Source organism: Thamnophis elegans, chromosome 1, assembly GCF_009769535.1.
Source record: "Thamnophis elegans isolate rThaEle1 chromosome 1, rThaEle1.pri, whole genome shotgun sequence".
Taxonomy (NCBI): Eukaryota; Metazoa; Chordata; class Lepidosauria; order Squamata; family Colubridae; genus Thamnophis; species Thamnophis elegans.
Window position 1 is genome coordinate 69,916,808 of NC_045541.1, and position 14,393 is coordinate 69,931,200.

Sequence of the window (14,393 nt, forward strand, 5' to 3'; positions counted from 1 at the left end):
TATAAGTGAAGACATTGGGTAACAGGATGCACAACCTTCCAATCTGAGAATTCAACTAGCATATAACTGGCATGGAATAAACTCCCATGGTTATCGTTAATGCAAAGGTACCAATTCAGTTCATATCTCATTAAGTTATAGAATTCACTGGCTCACTTTTAATTTCATCACTTCCTCCAAGAAGAATCAGCTGTGCTCTTTTGAGTTCATTGAAAAGAATTTATCTCAACAAATAATAAAATAAAGCAAGAATTCCCAATTACTAAATGGTCAGCAAAAGATTAGAAGATGGAATTATTAAAATGATTAGAAGATCATACAAATCTAAATATAAACTGCTAGCAGAATAATTTTAAGGAAGATATGCTGATCTGTTTAAAAATCTATATAAAGTATATTCTTGACCTGCCTTGTTGAATGCTGATCAAAGTATAGTTGAGATCAAGGAGTTACACATTGTGTTTTTCCTCCTTGTGTCTTGCAGACTGAAAATTCATACATTGTTTTATAATTTGTAAGTACGAACTTCATCATCAGAAGTGACCGGGTATTTACTATGACCTTGTTCAAAAAAATATTTCAGGCCATAAAATAGGAAAAATAGTATGTTTTGGACTATGATTCTTGGGGTAATTTTTTTTATTTTTTGAACAGCTTTTGTTTTCCAAAATCATATTCTAAGTGCTTTAGATTCCCTTTCTATGTTATGTATGTTAATTTTGCTATTGACTCTTGCCACTGCCAGCATATTTCTTCATAAATTGTGAAATTATCATGAAATGTTTAACTGATTCTGTCTTTTTTTTAATTGAAAATTTTTGGAAAAAAAACTTTTACAAATGTTTACCTCCCTCCACCTCCCCTCGCCACCCACCCCAACCTCCCCCCCCCCGACTTCCAGAATCAATACAGGGTATAAATCTTTAACAAAGATATTCTAAGATAAACTTAAAAAAAGTTAGTATCATCTTTCATTTGAGCTTTAATTCCTCTTTGCTAGGCTAACTCTAAACAGATTAGATCATTCCTTGTTTCTGTCTTCATATCATATTTGTATGACAATTTGTAAATTGTTTGTAAATTGATTTCTTTTTCTCTAATTTTTTTAAAACAAATAAATGGCTTAAATTCCTTCCTTCATTATACAATTCTTATCACATCTCAATTTGTTTCTTGAGTCCATATGTATCATCTTCCATAGGTGATCAGATACCTCTTAACATAATTATCCTTGAAAGAGAGTGTTTGACGCTGATGCTAGCAATGCAATTGTGGGACTAGTCCTTGCATTTAACAGGCTTTCTCATCTAATATACCCCTTCAGATTCTTGTCTTCTTTGGTTTGGTTTGCTTATCCTATCGATACCTGTGACTGATCCTGTTTCTTCTGTACTTGATATTCTGCTACTAAAAATGTTATCCATTCTCTTATCCATGGCAGACAGTTTCCTCCATAGTATAATCTGAGAATGGGAAAAACTAGTCCATCTCTCTCTACTTCAACTTGCAAAACTTTCGTTTTTTAATAATGATTTTTATTGAATGTTTTAATTTTTTTAAATGTTTTTTTTATTTTTTATTTTCAAAACAAACACAACACAAAGAATCTTCCTTCTTTACATACTGTAGAAAGTGTATCAGTTGGTTACAAAAGACTTTCGTGCATCTCTTCCACAGTGATCAAGCATAATTCATATTAACTCAAGTATTTTAACTCAGATATTTATACATGCTACCGTCATCATACCTTCATTTTCATTTGACTATAGTGGTTTAATATACCAAGATTTAATACATAACCACATACTGTCATTTCATTTATTATTTCTAAAATCCTCCAATGACACTAAATCCTTATGTCCTATTCTAGCTAAACATCCATAATATTTAATAACAAAGTTTTCTATCCTTCTTTCCAAATCACTGTTTACAATTTACATCTCATTTCCTTATATTGTACATATGTGTGTGTGTGTGTTATTATCATTATCCCTCCTTTATTTGACTATATCCTGCATCATATCATTTCCCTCCCTAGTAATCAAGACTTAACTGAATCTAACTTAATTCTTTTATTATTATTATTATTAACCTTTATATTCATATCCAGTTATTACTTATCATAACATTACACATTGTATACATTATCATTATCAATTATTTATTTAACTATATCTATTATCACTAAATTTCACTAAGTTTAGCTAGTTTTAAATTATACTCTTCCATCTATCAACCTGTACCTTTCCAGTAACAAAACAGTGTCATATCTTCTGCCATTTGTGGCGTTAGTCCTCTAATCATCTCCTTAATCATCTTTGTATGGACTCCTCTTAGCAACTCTTTGCTTATAAGTTCTCTCATGTAATTTTGATGCCCTTCTTCTGTTTCCTTAATCAGCTTATCTTTGATTGTCGGTGGTGTTATCAAAACTATTGCTAATAAGATTTCTCTCTTTAAATCCATAAATTCTTTTATTTTTTCCTCTTCTGTATCTTACCATCTGGGGTAGGTTTCCCCTCCATTTAATTCCTCTTTCAGTATTTTACTCTTTCTGTTTTCAGAAACAAACCAATCACCATAAATATCAGCAATTTTAATTTCTTTATATTCATTTCCTCTTTGATTTTTTTGGATTTTAACCACCACTTTTTCCATTTCATGAACATCTTCAACTTCTCCATCATATTTTACTCTTAGATGCACTAAGTAATCCAACTTCTTCTCTATCCCCTCACTTGTATTTGATAATTTCTGTATTTCTGATAATATCTTTTGCAAATTTAAAACTTCTTTCTGGTGTTGAAATTGTGCCATGATTTCCAGCTGACAAACACTGCTACTCTATCTTAGAAGGTTTTAACAGAATTAAGTATCACAATAACATTTCACGTTCTCTGGTTAAAAATCTACTTCAAAGGAACATCTGTGTGCTTTTCTTCTTCTTATCACTCTCTATAAACCAGCTGGGAGTCCTTGAAGTGCCAAGCCAGGATAATCAGTGAAAAAAGTATTTTGTTTCCAATACACAAACCTCTAGCCTCTGAGTAGCAGTGTTACAATATTACCATTTCTTTGTTTCTTTTTGTATCTTTTTGTATTTTAAGTTTAAAAAATTCTGATTCTTAAATAAGTTAGAAAAACAGCCACAATAATGAAAAAGGAGAGTTTTAGTCCATAGATTACAGAGAATAGTCAAAGAAAAAAAAAAAGAAGGAAACTTAAGCCGTTCGTTTTAAAAGGCTTGCATAAATTCCATCCGTAAAAATAGCATTTAAAAAATAAGATAACCCACTGTTCAAAACCAGTCCAAATTTAATTCCGCCGCTTATTTCTTCTGTTCTCCAATTTAAATTAATTTTAAGCTTTTTTTATAGGCAGTCACATTTAAAACAGTAAAAATTCCTCACCAGCTGAAAACACTTTCTCTTTCCATATCCTTCCATTTTGGAGCCACCCCGACTTCATCAGTCATTTGGCTGGATTTTTTGTCACTGGCTTGAAGAGCTTCTGTTGGATCAATCAGAGACTTTGCGATGTCCCTGTGATCAGCAAGATGGATTCTTCTTGTTCACTGTCTCTACGGGATGGTTTAGGTCTGTTTGGACCATCCCAAGGCAAAAGTGTTGATGCGATCTCAGAGCATTGAGATTGCACGTTGTGTCGTCGCGACTTCGGCTCCTCCCTCTGAATGTTTTAATCTGTAAAAACAGAAAGAAAAATACCACAAGAAGAATCAAAACACAAAACATACATAGCAATATAAAGTAATTATACAGCCTTCTGTATCAGCTTTTCTGTTTAGCCTTTAAAATTCTCCATTCTACATTGCCTTCCTATTACTTTAACCTTGTGCTATAATATAACAACAGTAGTGCTAACACTTATAATAATATTGATTATTTATATCACCATATATTTACATTCTCTATTTTATGTTTTGGCTTCTGTTTTCTATCCACTTATAAATTTTATTCCATATTTTATAAAAATCCGATTCTTCTCTTTCTTTTAGTTCTATTGTCATTTTGTCCATCTCTGCACATTCAAGTACTTTTCTAATTATTGTTTCATCTGCGGTTGAATTGATTTTTTTCCAGTTTTATGCGAAAGCAATCCTAACTGCAGTGAGTATGTGTATGATTATGTATTCAGACTATTTATCCATTTTTGGTCCAATAGTCCAAATAAGAATGCTTCTGGTTTCAATTCTATTTTTTGCTCTGTAATTTCTTCCAACCATTTCCAAATTTTGCACCAGTATTTCCTTGTGATGAGGCACGCCCACCACATATGGTAGAATGTTCCAGATTTGTGGCTACATCTCCAACATTTGGGGGATAAATTTGGGCACATTTTCACCAATCTTGCTGGAGGCAAATGCCATCTATAAAACATTTTATAGAGGTTTTCTTTGTAGGTTACTGTTTTATAGAGGCAAATGCCATCTATAAAACATTTTATAAAGGTTTTCTTTGTAGGCTACTTTCCCATAATTTATCCCATTTTTCTATCTCTATATTATGCCCAAAATTTCTTCCCCAGCTAATCATCGTCTTCTTTACCATCTTTTCCTCCATTTTATATCTTAAAAGAAAATAATATAATCTAGTAATCATTTTTCTTCCTAATAATATTTTATCTAATTCCATTTGTTTCTCATGTATTCCGTATTGTTCCTGATATGAAAATACAAGGAATCAATATGGAATGGTGGCCCTATTTACAAATTAAAACAAGATTCAACTTGCAAAATTTTCAATTTTACTCTTAGCTTTTTTTTTTCCTACTGTGTTCAAGCTGGTTAAATTTCTTTGCCAATTCTGCCATGATTTTAATCTAAGATTCTAATTGATGCCGCCATCTGAGATAATTTTTTCTTGGAGTGTTGATTTCTGGTGAGGAGGTGTTTTGCTCTTTTTGTCCATGTTTGGGCTTGTTGAATGTCTCTTTTGAACGGATGAAGCCTGTATCCCATAATTATGTATAGAATGTTAAAAACTGGAAGCTAAATCAATTTGGGTAAAAGTTAATAACAGCATATCAAATACTATACTTCAAAGGGGTTTTCAAAACATGCTTCAAAATCATAGCACAAATTCTGTATTCTGGGACTGAAAATTGTCAAATTATCACTTCTCTTTCTTTTCTAAACAGATTATGCTTATGAAAATGACAGGAGTGGAAAGCAATCAGACACTTGTTACGGATTTTGTCCTTGTTGGATTTACAACAGATCCATTTCTACAAATAATCTTCTTTGTGCTGTTCTTGGTCTCCTACACCATTACACTGACTGGGAACCTGGGCCTCATGGCCCTTATCTACCTAGACTCCCGCTTGCACACACCCATGTACTTCTTTGTGGGCAGCCTTTCCTTCTTGGACATCTGGTACTCCTCGGTCTATACTCCTCGGATCTTGTTTGACTGTGTATCCAAGAACAACCACATGTCCATAGCTGGTTGTGCAGCACAATTGTTCTTCTCTGCTGGCTTGGCCTACAGTGAATGCTTCCTACTGGCCTTCATGGCCTATGATCGCTATGTGGCCATTTGCAACCCACTTCTTTATACCACTGCCATGCCCAAGACGCTCTGCATGCAGCTGGTGGTAGGAGCTTATGCAGCTGGCTTTGCCAATGCCATTGCACATATCAGTAACACTTTCCGCCTACAATTTTGTGGGAACAATGTCATCAATCATTACTTTTGTGATGTGCTGCCTCTTCTGAAAATGTCCTGTGATGATATAGGGTTCTATGAAGTCATTCTGACTGCTCTCATAGGTTGCAATTGGTTGGTAACCTCAGCTATCATCCTGAGCTCCTATATTGGTATTGTAAGAGCCATCATTCGTATCCATTCATCCGCAGGGAGACGCAAAGCCTTCTTCACTTGCTTGGCCCACCTGGTGTCAGTTACCCTATTCTATGGTTCCATTCTCATCATGTATTGCAGACCCAAATCTCAAAACACCCCGAATTGGAACAAGGCAAATGCTTTGTTCTATACCATAATTGGCCCTCTGGTTAACCCTTTCATTTATAGTTTACGCAACAAAGATGTGAAGGCAGCCTTCAAGAAAGTCTGGGAGAGAGTCACATCATCTAAATGAATGTCACTGATACTGTCTTTCTCCAGAGTAGATTTCAGATAATAAATTAAGCCCCTGCTGGCGTGTTGCCTGCCTGCCTGCTTGCCTTACTTCCTGCCTTCTTTCCTTCCTTCCTAGATGGTTAACGGAGCCATCTTCAAAACCTATTGATTTTCCTTGGGGTGAATTATTTTCCATATGTCCATCTTCCCAGTCCCTTTTCCTACCTGAAAGCATTTCAAAACATGGTTAACTATAAAGGAAATAGAATGGAAACACAGCAGGCATGATGATAAACGTGTATTGGGGTGTTCTCTTAGAGACCTTCCCACACTCATGTTCACATTTGTGTTCCTGCACTGAAGTAATTATTTAAGAATGTGTACCAGCCTCAACTGCATTGACTCAAAACTGAGTCCTTATGAAGGTTTAAAAGGGTTGAGGCCATTCTAATCTCTGAAGGAAGGATATTCCATAGATCAGGGGCCATTGCAGAAAAAACATGACTATCAGCTGACAATTTTTGTCTGACAGGATCTATGTTATGAACAATTTGCTGCATTACATTGGATGGGTAAAGTCTCTTGGAGAAAGGTTATCTCTCAGGCAATCAGGTACCAAGCTAATTATCACTTTGAATGGCACCTGGAAGCACACCAGTAATCAATGCAGCTCACATGGAAATGGTGTTATATGTATGCTGTATATTTGGCACCATTTATACCCCCACAGCCACATTCTGTAGCACTTCAAGTTTCTAAATGCTCTTCAGAGGTAGCCCCATGTAGAGCATGTTATAATAATTGAAATGAGAGGTTACAATGATATGAGTCAGCAGGGGAATGGATGCAATTGGTGTACCACCCAAAAGTGTGCAAAGACGCTCCTACCTAGAGCTGCCACTTGCTTGTTGAGGAGGAAGTACAAAAGTAAGAGGGTCCCGGTAGAAGGAGGAGCCACGTTGCGATGTCACAATGTGCGGTCTCAATACTCCAAGACCCCCATTGACACTTTTGCTGCTGGAGATTTGAGACCTAAACTGTCCCGTAGAGATGATGATCAGGAAGACAAAGCCTTGCTGGTCTCAGGGACATCAGAAAATCCCTGATCGACCAAAGGGAAGCACTTCAACCCATCTATAAACAGGCAGCCCCCAGGTTGATGAAGTCGGGACGGCTCCAGAAGGAAGGAAGTGAAAAGAGAAAGTGAGTCCATCTGGTGAGATATTTTTTCTATTTTGCAAAAGACTGCCCAAAGAAATTTTTCTTTAAAGCCAAATTAGATCCTTAAACAAAACAATTGAGTGGCAAAAATAACCCTAATTGGATTGCTTTGGAAAGCTTATTTTCCTTTGTAACTATTCTTTGTGGATTGAAGTGCTCGCAATGTTTTTCATTTCTCCTCTTAAAGTGAACGGATTGATTTTTTCTCTGCTTTTTTATTTTTATTTTTTCCCTTCTACAACACTTTACAGTCATTACACCAACATTGTTATGTCATCATACCTGTACATGTATATAATATTTCACTTCTATATTTACACACTTTTTACACAGTTCTATATATATTTATATATTTTGTTTTTTGGCTTAATTAATTTTATTCTTGTTTTGCAGCCACTTGTACCAATTGTTAATTTCATAATATACCGACTCTTCTTTATCTTTTAACTTCAGTGTTAATTTGTCCATCTCTGCACAATCCAAAGGTTTTTTTTATCACTAATTCATCCGTGGGGATATTATTTTGTTTCCAGCATTGGGCAAATGCTATTCTAGCTGTAGTTAGCAGATGTGTTAATATGTACTTAATTTTTTTTTGTATATTTCCCTTTGATTATTCCCAGTAGAAAGATTTCGAGTTTGTATTTTATCTGTTCTCCTGTAATTTCTTGCACCCATTTCCAAATTTTTATCCAATATTTTTGTGTTTCCGGGCAAGTCCACCATATGTGACAATAAATCCCTTGTATCTTTTTTACACTTCCAGCAGGTCAGCTTCATGTTTGGGTACATTTTAGCCAATCTTGTTGGTGATAAATGCCAACGATAAAACATTTTGTATACATTTTCTTCAAGTGCTGCTGATCGTGTTAGTTTATAATTTGTGTTCCAAATTCTTTCCCAATCCACTAGATCTATGTTTTAACCAAAGTTTTTTCTTCTGCTTTTTGTTGCTTTATTTTTTGACTTCTGAATTAAAACCTTCCTTCTTATTTTAACAATTCTTCCTATTACTTGTTATTACATTTCACTAAAAGAAATCTAAAGAACTTTGTTTCCTATAAGCCAGAGATAAATATTAGAAAGTGAAAAGTAGCACACTACCATTTGGAGGTCAGAGGCTGGAGTTTTTGAAACAACGTATCTCTTGTCTTTCCTTCTTTGATTTCACTGACTTTGTAGCTGAAAGGTTTGTAACTTGTTTACAGAAACTGATAAAGAGCCAAGGGCATGTATTGTTTTCACAGGTGCCTTTGAGATGTATTTTGACAGGGGAAAGAAAGGGGGAAAACAGAACCCTTCTCCTTTGAAGAGCATAAAATAACTTGTGTTCAAGTTAATCTAAAATAAAAAATAAAAGAGGCCTGGAAGGCTACAGTGGCAGTGACTATTAGTTTTTCTTTCTTTCTTCTGTTTTGGGCACATGGATCAATATTCAGATGAGGAAACCTTAAAATTCCAAAATATCTTGGCTGGAATTCAAAATCTATTGGAAGGATATGGGAGAATAGAGAAGAAGTTGGAAAGACTAGTCTTCCTCACAGCAAAAGATGATGGGGTTGGAGCACCAAAAATTAAAGGGGAGAATGAAGATATAGAAGATAAAGATAAGACAATAGATGAATTTATTAATGGAGCAAATGTGGGTGAAAGTGGAAAGAAGGGAATATGGAAAAGGGAATTCTACCCCAGATTCCAGGATACAGAAGAAAAAAAGTGATAATGATGATGGACTTAATAAGAGAAATTTTTTCAGAAGCAAGATTGACAACCAAAGACAAGCTAATTTTAGTAGCAGCTGGTGGACAACAAGATTACCTGAGAGATCCTTCAAGCAGCAAAGTGCATAGAGAAGTCTATAAAAACCTTATAAAGGAGATAAAAAGAAGACTGACACCACAATTGGCAAGAGAGATAAGACTGTTTTGTTACTGGAAAGATACAGGTTGATAATGAAAGTTGATAATCAAAAATTAGTTGATTTTTGTGATTAATAAGTAGGAATTTAGTAACTCTTAGATTGTTTTAGATTGTTATTAAATGTTTATTTGTTAACAAATAATTAACTATAATAACAATAATGAAATGGTAATGGATACAGTTTAATGGTATATACAAGTACTGGCAAACTAGTAAAAGAAATTTGGATATAAATTCCAAATTGTGACTTGGGAAAAAGACCTATCAATTTTATTAACAAATTTTTATTTAAATCTTGTTATAAAGATGTAAGAGTTTTTTTCGGGGGGTCTGACAAGAGGAGATGGGACATAAATAGTAAATGATTTTTAGCCAATTATAATAACAACAAGGAAATCTCAATGGACATTTTTTAACAATGTATACATGCTATGGTATTGGCAAAAGTAACTTGGATATAAATTCAAAACAGTCAGTTGGGGGGAAGGGGGAGGGGAAGGTTTAAAAACTTTATTAATTGACTTTTACTTAAAAGATGTCATAAAGGTGTAATATTATTGGAGGATTTTTTGAAATAGCTAATGAATTCCATTATGTGGTTGTGTCTTTAAGTATGAATGATTTGAGGTAAAAGCATGTTCAAGTAATTGTAGTCAAATGAGAATTGTGGTACATTGATAGTAAGATATACAAAGATTTTTGACTTAAAGTGTATAATCTAATATGAACTATAAGTAATGACTGTGGAAGAAATGCACAAAAGTTATCTGTAACCGATCGACACGCTTTCTATAAGATGTAATGAAGGATGTTTCTTTTTTGTGTGTTTTTGTTCAATTAAAATAAAAAAACTTTTCAAAAAAAAAAGTAAGAGGATCCCAAGATTGTGCACTGATCAAGAAGAACCGCGATGGATGTTCCACCTCCATGCTGCTGTCACCAGAGGTCACCCATGAATGCAATCAATGCTGTCTCATGCCCCAACCCATGCCCCAAACCCAGTGGTGGATTTAAAAAACTTTTACTACCGGTTCTGTGGGCGTGGTTTATTTTGTGGGTGTGGCTTGGCAGTCATGCGACCAGTTGGGAGGGGCTTGGTGGTCATGTGACTGGGTGGAAGTGGTCAATTTAGCCATCCATTTTGCCAGTTTAGCAGTCCATTAAACAAGACACAGCAGCCCCCTTTTCTATTCTTTTTAATACTGCATGAAGTTTTTGCTCTAGGTTTTTTTTTACTGGTGGGGGGAGAGGTTGGCAATGCCTGGGGATTTCTGGGAATTTCTCCTCTGTGTTAGAGGCACCAAAATAACCAAGATAATATAAGGTCTCCTGCTGGAGCGGGGGGTTGGACTAGATGACCTCTGAGGTCCCTTCCAACCCTGGATTGCTCTGCTGTTTCAAAGCATCCTCTGAAGCTATGTCTAGTGCCAGGTTTGTGGTCCTTCCTTCCTCTCCTTTTTCTCCCTCCCTCTATCCATCCATCCATCCATCCATCCATATCTTATTCACTTTCACTTCCCTTTCTTATTTCTCCATTCCTTCCCTCCCTCCCCTCCTTTCTCCCTTTCTATGAAGAACCCCAGAAGGTTTTTGGTAGGAGGAAGAAAAGCCAGACATTTTAAAATTAAGAACATGCCCACTGATCAACTGGCATTCTTAGAGCTCCACTATTGATTAGCTTAGCCTGAGCAAGAATAGCACTTTCACTACACTTTCAATAAGCTCTCAACTCAAGCTCCATGCCAGAGGTCTTCAAACTTGGCAACTTTAAGACTTCTGGATTTCAACAACCAAAATTCTCCGGCCAGCAGAGCTGAATTCTGGGAGTTGAAGTACACAAGTCTTAAAGTTGCCAAATTTGCAGACCTCTGATCCATGCATTTGGGGATCCCCAAATGATGAGGATTTCTTTCTTTCTCCCGTTTTTGCTCCCAGGGGCTGCAGGGAGGCTTGCTAGACAACACTCCAAAGACCTATTTTGGGCCCAGCAGGCCTGCCTGAAGCCTCCTGGGGCTTAAAATAGGCACGGGGGTTTCCCAGCCCCCCACGCCCTATTTTGGGCCCAGCAAGCCTCCCTGAAGCCTCCTGGGACCGAAAATGGGGCTCATGGATCCCGGAAGGGGTAGGGGAAGGTAAGGTTGCAAGCCCAGGGGGTGCAGCAAGCTCCTGGGAGGGGGTGGGCTAGCGAGACTTACCTGTAGGCAGGAGGAGGCAGCTCAGGTGGGGCGCAGGGCAGGCACCACATGGCAGCATAGGCAGGAAAGGCAGCTTAGGCAGAGAAGCTGCCCAGGAGGTGAGGAGTTACTGGGTAGGCAGGGTGAGCAACCGGAGAACCAATTCTGGGGTGTGGCAGGCCTGGTCACTGCCGGTTCCAGCGACCCAGGCCGCCAAGCCATTACCTATTCAGCCGAACTGGTCCAAACTGGTTGGAATCCCCCTTTTTCTGAACTACAGCAGAATGGATCTGGATAATCTGCCTCATCTAAGGTTCTCTGGAGCTGCTATGTGGCCACTCTCTCTACCACCTTCTCTAAAAAGGAAAGATTGGAGAATGTCCAGACAACTTGGATTGAATTATGTTACTTCCAGGAAAGGGTGCACCACCATCTTTTTAAGAACCAGCAGGCCACTCCTTCTAAGAGAACTTAACCACCACCCAGACCCAATCACATGAGTTGGGCCTGGATGGTTTAGCTCCATGCAATGAAGCTACCTCTGACTCCTTGTCTAGAGATGGCAGGTTGAAATCTCCCAGCATCATAAGTTCAGGGAGGTCTACCACCAGCTCAGCTATGGAATCAAGGAGCTCAGATTGCTACATAGCAGGGAGGCTGGTATAACAGCAACAGTTCTAACTGACCTCTCCTGGTATCCAACTTAAGAAACAGTGTCTCACATCCAATAATGTGTAGGGCAAGGCTCCTGGATGTCTCCCTAGTATAAGGCGACCAGATTTTCAGATTGGAAAAGAGGGACGCCCTTGACCGGGGGGGGGGTGGGGATGTTAAAAAAATTTTTTGTCAAAAGGTCACCCCAGGACATTGAAACCAGCATAAATACGAATCTGTTGCCAAACAAAATTTTGATCACGTGACCATGAGGATGCTGCAACGGTCGCTAAGTGTGAAAAATGGTCGCAACGGTCGCTAAGTGTGAAAAATGGTCATCAGTCACTTTTTTCAATGCCATTGTAACTTTGGTCACTAAATGTTTTCCCCCTCCTCGAGACTCCTCACTTCTTCCTTCATTCCTCTTGCTTATCTACCTTCACCTTATCTGTCTTCTGCTCTTTCCCTCTCTTCCTTCCTTCCTCCCTCCCTCCTTCCATCCTTTTCTTTCCTCACTCACTCCCTTCCTCCTTTTTTCTCTTCCTTCCTCCTTCCATTCTTTCATCTTCATGGAAGAGGCGGCTGCCGGCCGTTTCACCTCGCGCAGAGAACTTCCACTCGGTCCCGAGGCTTCTGCCGGGTGGGGGGGCTTGATTAAAAATTTTATACGGAGCAACAAAAATTTTCATACATCACAAAAATAGTATTGTAATATTTTTTTTATTTCAACATAACTACAATTTACAAATATAATACGTTTATTTACATTTATATTTATTAAATATATTGACAAAAATTATGTACAGAATAATTTTACTCTTTGGCATATTTCTCACTTGAGTGAATTTATTTTAGTAGATTGCTGTCATTGTTTAAAAGGTCATGAAATTTTTCACACGAATTCGTTAAATTATATTTGACACATAAAATGGCTTTCAAAGTCTCAACACTTAATTATGATTTTTCTGATGTCCACACTTGATTTACCGTAGAAAAAACACGTTCAGTCGCAGCATTAGTTCCTGGTAAGGACAGCGCGTATTCCACAATTTTTAATACATTATTATATGAAATATGGTTTCTTTGAAAATGATTAAATATTTCTATCCATTTATTCTCTATTGTCATTTTTGCTGATGCCCAAGATTCAACCTTTTCCTTATTCATATATAGTTTTAAATGTGATACCTCAGTAAAAAGATTAGTTTCGGAAATATCACTATTTGGGAAATTTTGATGAATATGCTCGAATGATTTTTGCACATCATGCCAATCAAGTTCTTTTTTTAATTCAACCCAATTAAAATGTTCGATATTGTTAAAATGTACCGTCCACTCTTCTAAATAATCTACGCAGTTACTATAGAAGTTTTTTAAATGATTCATGGTATCTGCACGATTTATTGCACCTTCTTCTTCTAGCTGCCTTATAATATTACGGATAGTTATGGGAATAAAAATTGTTTCTAACCGCTGTTGACACTGAAATTTTAAATTATTAAGTTCATTTGCTACTTCGATTGCCGAAATTTTGTCACCTTCAATAAGTTTTATACTATTTTGAAAAAGAGCTGCTTGATTGTGTACAAACTCTAGCCAAATTTTTGAAGATTCTTTTTCAAAAAGCTCTTTTAAAATTCTAGGACATTTATCCTGTGATAGAAAGTAGGACTTCAAAGGATCGTATAGTTTCAAAATTCTTTCGAGAGCTGGCAAAAGAGCTAACCAGCGCGTTTTACTATATCCAAGCATTTTGTGATATTCGACTTCCGCATCTTCACAAAATTCTTTAAGACTTTCAACACGCACAGTGTATATATGAAAATAACAATATATTTTAACAATAATATTTTCCACATCTATGGGCAACAAGTCAGCAGCTGTTTGAATGGCATTATGTACTATGTGCGCTGCACAACCAACACCAATAATGTTTTGATTAAGGTTTTGGTTTAATTTATAAAAAATATTATTTGTACCCCTTCTCACTTTTCCTCCAAAATTTGCATTCGTATTGTCTCCACAATATGCAATTATTTTGTGTTTTAAATTGTTTTGTTCCAAAATATTAACAATGGAACTGAAAATTATTTCCGAAGTTTCGCCAGGCAAAGAAACAAAATCTAACATTCTAATTTTTATTCCAGTTTCCGAATCAAAAAATCTAATAAGGGTTGGAAATAATTTGATATCCTTATGATTAGATGCATCAGAGTATATGGATACAAAATTAATTTTCTCTAGATTTTTGCTTAATTCTGAAAATGCATATGGGGAAAGCACATTATGCACAATTGCCTCGGATTTTGTTCTAGCACAGGTAAAT

General features: G+C 36.4%; 1 protein-coding gene across 1 annotated transcript; it reads left to right on the plus strand.

Annotated features, from left to right (window-relative positions):
* The first annotated feature begins 5,172 nt into the window (after positions 1–5,172).
* On the plus strand, positions 5,173–6,117 carry LOC116505266 (olfactory receptor 9G4-like). Its single transcript, XM_032212434.1, has one exon. The coding sequence runs from the start codon at positions 5,173–5,175 to the stop codon at positions 6,115–6,117; it is 945 nt and encodes a 314-aa protein (XP_032068325.1).
* The last annotated feature ends 8,276 nt before the right edge of the window (positions 6,118–14,393 follow it).

What these genes read in the sequence shown, in the direction of transcription:
- LOC116505266 (XM_032212434.1), top strand. Translation starts at nt 5,173, where the DNA reads ATGACAGGAGTGGAAAGCAATCAGACACTTGTTACGGATTTTGTCCTT.